General features: G+C 39.6%; 1 protein-coding gene across 4 annotated transcripts in view; it reads left to right on the forward strand.

Moving 5' to 3' along the window:
- The window catches only part of lrp1ab (low density lipoprotein receptor-related protein 1Ab), a 94,987-nt gene that overhangs the window by 48,226 nt on the left and 39,453 nt on the right, over positions 1-7,308 (forward strand). For all 4 annotated transcript variants that reach the window (XM_014018661.1, XM_014018666.1, XM_014018675.1 and 1 more), the window contains 9 exons: positions 580-720; positions 1,018-1,143; positions 2,399-2,515; positions 2,607-2,687; positions 2,781-2,948; positions 4,003-4,185; positions 5,479-5,676; positions 5,785-6,030; positions 6,153-6,350. In XM_014018661.1, the coding sequence (XP_013874115.1) occupies positions 580-720; positions 1,018-1,143; positions 2,399-2,515; positions 2,607-2,687; positions 2,781-2,948; positions 4,003-4,185; positions 5,479-5,676; positions 5,785-6,030; positions 6,153-6,350 (1,458 nt within the window). The remainder of the gene's footprint in view (positions 1-579; positions 721-1,017; positions 1,144-2,398; positions 2,516-2,606; positions 2,688-2,780; positions 2,949-4,002; positions 4,186-5,478; positions 5,677-5,784; positions 6,031-6,152; positions 6,351-7,308) is intronic.

Genomic DNA, 7,308 nt, shown 5'->3' on the forward strand with positions numbered 1-7,308 from the left:
ACACGAGCAGCTGGATACGAACAGGTGGAATTTACGCAGCTCATTTACACACTCTTCCTGAAGATAGAAGAGTTTGTTGAATCTGACGTGACATGTTCGTACGAACCCTTTCTACGAACAAAAGTAGGAGAAATTTAGGATAAAAATACGAACATGTTCTTGCATGAGGCCCATTGTGTTGAAGGAGCGATTTGATATATGAACTATTGAAATAGCACAAAAATTACAGAATGAGATACAAATCACCAAATGTAGGAAAAATTATCTCAGTAATGTCAATACTTTATTAGCATTCACACAATAACAATGTATATTTCACTTTATGATTGTTGACTTTGTTTATGCTGATTTATTCATCTGGTCTCCTTGAAACTTTAATACTTAATACACTCCAAGTGGAATCAGTAGTTTTTAATCCAAAGAGGGATTTTAAGATGAACACTGAATTATGTCTGGAAGTTCCAAAACAATGTTTGTAATTCATGAGAGATCATAAAAACAAGCTTTGTTTTGTTTTAGTGTTCAGTATGCATCTCAGTGACTTATCTATTTCCGCTCYCACTCTGATCTCATCTTTAGTCAACCCCGCCTACGTTCCCCCGCCGCAGTGCCAGCCAGGGGAGTTCGCCTGCAAGAACAACCGCTGCATCCAAGAGCGCTGGAAATGTGACGGGGACAACGATTGTCTGGACAACAGCGACGAGGCCGCTGAACTCTGCCGTGAGTGTACCGACGTCATTGTCATGGATACGTGGCAACACACGGAAAAACAAAATTACACTTAAAGGCCTTCGCTAACGCAAAGCGACAGAGCATTCACAAGAGTTTCCACAATGTCTCTTTCCATGCAGTGTATTGTTGCCAGTTTTGTTCTCATCAGTGCATTCCCTGAAGCAAAAACTCACATTGATTAAGATTTCTTTTCCCTAAATTTTCACTAGAAGTGGCCTCCTTGTTCTTACTGTGTAGACAAAAAAACAGGATGAAAGAAATCTGTTTTGTTTTTTTTCCTTTCAGATCAGCACACTTGCCCGGCTGACAGATTCAAATGCCAGAACAATCGTTGCATCCCTCTGCGATGGCTGTGCGACGGAGACAATGACTGCGGCAACGATGAGGACGAATCCAACATCACCTGCTCTGGTATGGAAAGAACAGACCCATTTAAATTAGTTGTTGCATTCTGTGTAATGTTGTACTAGACCTACTTTATTACCCAAGCAGCAGATTTTTATGTTGTGTAAGGCTTTATGGCACCTTTTTCATCTGAGTAGGGATTGTAAAAAGTGACAGAAAATATCTGGAAATTGGGAAAGAAAAATTTTTTCCAGTGCAAAAGTTTGTTGCTTAGAAAATCTGATTTTCAAATGCATATTTGGGATTTAGTTAAACCATTATAAGCAATAAATTTGCTAATCTAATGCAGATGATTTTGTCCTACTTAAAGAATTAAAGGGGATATGTCATGCAAAATCCACATTTTTGTCATTAAATGCATTTTGTTGTGTACTTGGAGTTGTACTAGGAGTGCAGAAACATGACTTTAGTCTCTCCCTGTGCTGTGATATCTTTATATTCTGTTAGGGTATTTCTCCACCTGTTCAGTTTTCTCTATTTTCTATTATGTTTTCAGAACTATTACGTCACAGTCTTTGCGATGGTACTGCCAAATAAGTTCTGGACTTACCAACTACAATTTCTTCATTCTCCTCTGGCTCTGGGTCAGACGGACAAGTCTTCCATTGATAACATCTTTTAGTTAATTTCTAAATAAAATGTTTCTGCGCTACCATATAGTCATAAACCCCTCTTTTAAACTAGAGTGGATATAGAAGCTGAAGGGGTGTGTGAAGTGCCTCATTTGGATTTAAAGAGTGGTATTTTACATAATCACATTTTTCAGCACATTTTTCACATTTTTTATCATGTTATAATTTCATTGCCTCATCAAAAACAAATCCAGAGTGTTGCTTTGATTCCTTCTGTTTGAAAAATCCTTGAATCTCCTGTGGTAGCCATGTGGAGCTGCCTTAACACTTGCTGGTACAAAGCACCACCTATCTGTACAAAACTTCTCCCTGGAGCTCAGTTTGCAGCTAAGCTCTCGCCCCACAGAGCACCTATCCCCTGAAGCATTGTTGTGAAAACATGCTGAAATGGTAGTGTGGTAGGAGGTTCCAGATGGGATAGGATATTTTAACAGGGACAAATTATGTCTTAAATAAATTTAAGTAGGTTTGAGGAAATATAAAATTACTGTTGTTTTTTAACGTGTTTTGACTTTAGTTTGGGTTTTTTTTTTGGCCTTTGAAAGCTTGAATATAACCTCAAAATAACCAAATTTCAAAAAGGCTTTTCACTTATTAGACAACTCATAAGTCACATTTCTCCCTGCCAGCCCGTACATGCCCTCCAAACCAGTACCCCTGTGTCAGTGGTCGCTGCATCCCCATCTCGTGGACATGTGACCTGGATGATGACTGTGGAGATCGCTCAGATGAGCCAGACTCCTGTGGTGGGTATTGGATCTACTTTGATGTTATTTATTTGTTTTATCTCTTAAACATAACCCATTGAATGCCTCTTATATTGTCTTCTTCTCCCAGCCTATCCAACCTGCTTCCCTCTAACTCAGTTTACCTGCGCTAATGGCCGCTGCATCAATATCAATTGGCGCTGTGACAATGGTGAGTATTCTTTTCCTTCAGCTTCCAGAAAGCTTGAAAACTGTCCAAAAAGCACTGACAAAACAAAACAAAAAAATCTCTTGTGTTGATCAGACAATGACTGTGGGGATAACAGTGATGAAGCAGGCTGCAGCCATTCCTGTTCCAGTGTCCAGTTTAAATGTAACAGTGGCCGCTGCATCCCAGAATACTGGACATGCGATGGGGACAATGACTGTGGAGACTATAGTGATGAGACTCATGCCAACTGCACTAATCGGGGTAAGAATGAGTACTTTATGGCAAAACTATAATCTTTTATCATGGCAGTGTTGTCTTTCCAAAAGCAATTGTTGCTAAACCTTATGTACTTGATAAAAGATCTGATCACATGGTGCATTGTGTTTCTCTGTTTACGCTTTGATATTTGTAGCCGCCATGTCTCAACAATGAGATCTTTACTGTTTCCTGTGTTCTTCATGCTTCTGCCTGCTTGCTTTCTTCCACTTATCATTCTCTGCAAAACCTCTCTGTTGCTCTGTTCAGGATGTGATAATGCTTTGTGGTTAAATAACAATTAAGCTCTTTCATGGTCGCCTGCAAATGGCGCAGATGTTGTGACTGCTGTGGCGATACGACTTCCCGTGTTTACCCTTTCGAATGGCTGGTGGCTGTTGTTTAGCTGCTGCGCAATTTTCTGTTTAACCGTCTGAGGAGGCAACTTTAAAAAAACCCATCAATGCTGCACTCTTGGTGTGCTTCGAGCTCTTGTGCACTACAAGCTCTGATGCTGTACGTACTTCTTGATCCATGCAGAAATGTGGCTCACTGCTGTCAAGTCCCAGCATGCAAAAATGGGGCCCAGCATGACCTGCTGGTCTGATGTGCAATCTGTGATCTGCTCTGTCTGCTTGTGTGTATGTGTCTGTGTGTGTGTGTGTGTTTTCATGCTGCCTGGAAGCTATTAGAAAAGAAAAAAAAAAACCATGAACACAATACTATCACTTTTCTTTCCTGTACCGTATTAAAAGGTCACAATTCCCTTTCCTGTTTTAACTGGCACTATCTCTTTTTTTTCACGAAGAGGGTGTTTGTGTCTCCTCTACTCTCAGTTTAACATTTGTCACTGAGGTGTTGATTTTGGCTCAGTATCAGGCTGTCTGTAACAGCTACAAAGTGAATGACTATAATGGCATTTTTTTCTCCTCTGTATTTGTCCAAATGTATTTGAATGATTTTTTTAAAATTTGTAGATTATTTTTTACTGCTTTGACATTGGATAAAACACGTAGTCTATCATTGTTTTGCTGAATTATTCCCGGTGTATCCCATCCAGTAACCCGTCCTCCTGGCGGCTGCCATGAAGACGAGTTTCAGTGTCGAGTGGATGGTCTGTGCATTCCTTTGCGCTGGCGCTGTGATGGTGACACCGACTGTATGGACCTCAGTGACGAGAACAACTGTGAGGGCGTCACCCCCTTGTGTGACCCGGCAGTCAAGTTTACCTGCAGAGACACCAGTAAGGATTTGATTTTTGGTCTGCAACTATCAATAATGAAAAATATTTATGATACAGTGTAATTTAATCCACTAAGTGAAACTCTACAACAGTTTTTGTTTTGGAAACAATCAAAAGAACGGTTGAATGAACTTAACTCGCAACGACTTGAATGTTGTTGTTGTTTGTTTGTTTGTTTGTATTTTAATTCAGTTAATACCAACACAACTAAGGAAACATTTTAATCATCTCATATTAACACTTTTTTTTGTATGTTGCTGTGTTCCTTGAGCGTCTTTGTGAACTTTGTGTTTTTGACAAGCATAAAATTTCTTGTGCATATTAATGACTAGATGTAATTTATTATTTTGGACTGGCCCAAATAACAATATTAGTCCTCCCTTGTCTCAGACGTGTTAATAAATACCATAAAAATTATACCCAGTATTTCTTAAAGGAATGCATATCCTTAAATGCCTTTCAAGCAAAGAGTTTGGAGGCCATGTGACATTTCTACCATATTGGACTAACTATAAAATAACGATATGCAGAATCTCAAACAATATTGCAAAATCCTTTGTTGTTCCCACACAAAGATGGCAATTTGAATTAGGGTTGGGCAATATTGGCAAAAAAAATTAATCACGATTAATTGTGGTATTTAGCCGATAACGATTAATTTGATGATTAATCCCCTGGAGTCCCTGGATACCCTTATGTCCTAGTCACATGACCAATTTAGTGGGAAAGATTTGCTCTTTGGAAAAATCTGTTCCAAATTGTGTCAAAATTACAGACTTCAGGCTATACATCAATTTTTTAATTGTGTTGATAGATAAATTGCAGAACTTTTTCTTTAAAATGTTCACCATATTTGAAATGAAGAGGAGCATCGAGCTCTGTTGGCATTAATCGTATTGATCATCAAGTGCCAAAAAATAATCGATTGTTTTTCTGACGATTAATTGCACACAATACGATTATCCCCAACCCTAATTTGAGTTTCTTAACATATGTGACTCGTTATTCATGATCTAAATTAAAATGTGCAATATTGAGACTTTATGTTGAAAGTTGTAGAACTCGAAACAGTATGTTACCTAGGAGTCACCGCATAAAAAGATTTTTATAAGGTCAAGATTGGTTTAAAACTAATTTAAGGTATTAGGAAGTGTTCTAGTTCCTAGATTGTATGTCTGCTTACAGAAGCTTTACTTTGAATAGAAGTGAAAAATTATTCTGTAGTTTTAAACTCTGAACCGACTAATATCTAGTCCATAAACTGAGATTCTGTGTATATTTTGGCTTTGTCAGCTCGCTGTATCAGCAAGGCCTGGGTGTGTGATGGCGACAGCGACTGTGAGGACAATTCAGATGAGGACAACTGTGAGGCATTAGTGTGTAAGTTATCYCACCACATGTGTGCTACCAACGACTCCATCTGCCTGCCTGCTGAGAAGCTGTGTGACGGCACCGACGACTGTCCGGATGGGTCTGATGAGAAACTTTGCGGTAAACAAAAAGAACAACAATTTCCTGTTTGATATCCAAATCAAAAATAAAGCATGAAGTTATTCTATTGTGGATCCATTTAAATTTCCATGTCTCTGTTTCTCGCAGACTTGTGTTCTGTGGACAATGGGGGTTGTAGTCACAACTGCAGCATAATTCCAGGGGAGGGCTTCATGTGCTCTTGTCCCCTGGGTATGGAGCTGGGACATGACAACAAGACCTGCCAGATCCAGAGCTTCTGTGCCAAACATCTTAAATGTAGTCAGAAGTGTGAACAGGAAAAATCCAGCGTCAAGTGCTCCTGCTATGAGGGCTGGGAGCTGGAGGCTGATATGGAAAGCTGCAAAAGCACTGGTAAAAAAAAAACTCATGTAGAAGGATTTTTAGAGCCTACCATCTCTTTTATTCTTTTAATGAAACTGGATTTTCTATATCAAATGTATGCTGCTGAGACATCTGCACTTCTGTTTCTTCAGATCCCTTCAAACCATTTATCATCTTTTCCAATCGACATGAGATCAGGAGAATTGACCTTCACAAGGGAGAGTTCAGTGTTCTTGTTCCAGGCCTAAGGAATACCATTGCTTTGGACTTCCACCTCAACCAGAGCACACTTTACTGGACTGATGTTGTGGAGGACAAGATCTATCGTGGAAAACTGTCTGAAAATGGAGGTGAGGCAGCTGTCAGAATGTGAAATTAAATTGAAAACCATATAGTGCCATTTTTTGTGCCATATATTTATGATTAAAAATGTGTTTCCAAAACCTACATTTAGCTAAGCTTTCCCTGAAAAGTGACTTCCACTGAGTATATTTACCATTAGTTCTCAGAACCAGATGTTTCTAAAGAGTCTGAGGTCAACACTGGGGTTCTGTGACCTGAATAAATCTCCCAGGTCAAGGTTAGCTTTTCTTACCCCAAAACCCCAGGTCTCCTTGCCGTTCAAGGCTGTGTTCCCAGCATAGCACTTCGGGGGCACACGGAAGGCTTTGTCTCTTCTCATTTGTCTCAGCGTCCACTGTGCATGACCGTTGCCAGAACACTGACGACGTGTAGAAGGAACAGAACTCTGCTGTTTCATTCCCCAGCCGTTAGAGTCCGCCATAAATATAGGGTTTGTGAGTAGGGACATGGTGACCAGCTCATAGATCAGCTCCTGCTGCTCGTTATGGAAGTCACTTCAGTGTCTCCAAGCTTGCACTGAATGGTGCCAATGACTTAAACAGAGCATTTCCTAAAGCAAAGGGATTGTCTGATCTCAGACACCATGTTTATTTTTTCACCGGGTTCACATGATAGCCAGTTGTTTCTGGAAAATGATAAAGAGAACTGATGCATGGTGCTTGTTTTCTTAGGAATKAGGTCAGGAAAATGGTGCTCATGGTAGTCAGAGCTACATCAGTAGTATTTCCTATGTACTGAAAAGCTCCATAAGGGTAAGGAATTGTAAATGGTATACTGTTGTTTCTTTTTTTGCTGTTTGTTTTTGCCAAATGTGTTATAAAAAACAAAACAGATTCCTGTCTTTAATTCTTGGTTTTCTTGTGTTATTTATTTATTGTGTGTGTGTGTGTGTGTGTGTGTGTGTGTGTGTGTGTGTGTGTGTGTGTGTGTGTGTGTGTGTGTGTG

This window comes from Austrofundulus limnaeus, unplaced genomic scaffold (genome assembly GCF_001266775.1).
Source record: "Austrofundulus limnaeus strain Quisiro unplaced genomic scaffold, Austrofundulus_limnaeus-1.0 Scaffold3, whole genome shotgun sequence".
In the NCBI taxonomy this organism is placed as follows: Eukaryota; Metazoa; Chordata; class Actinopteri; order Cyprinodontiformes; family Rivulidae; genus Austrofundulus; species Austrofundulus limnaeus.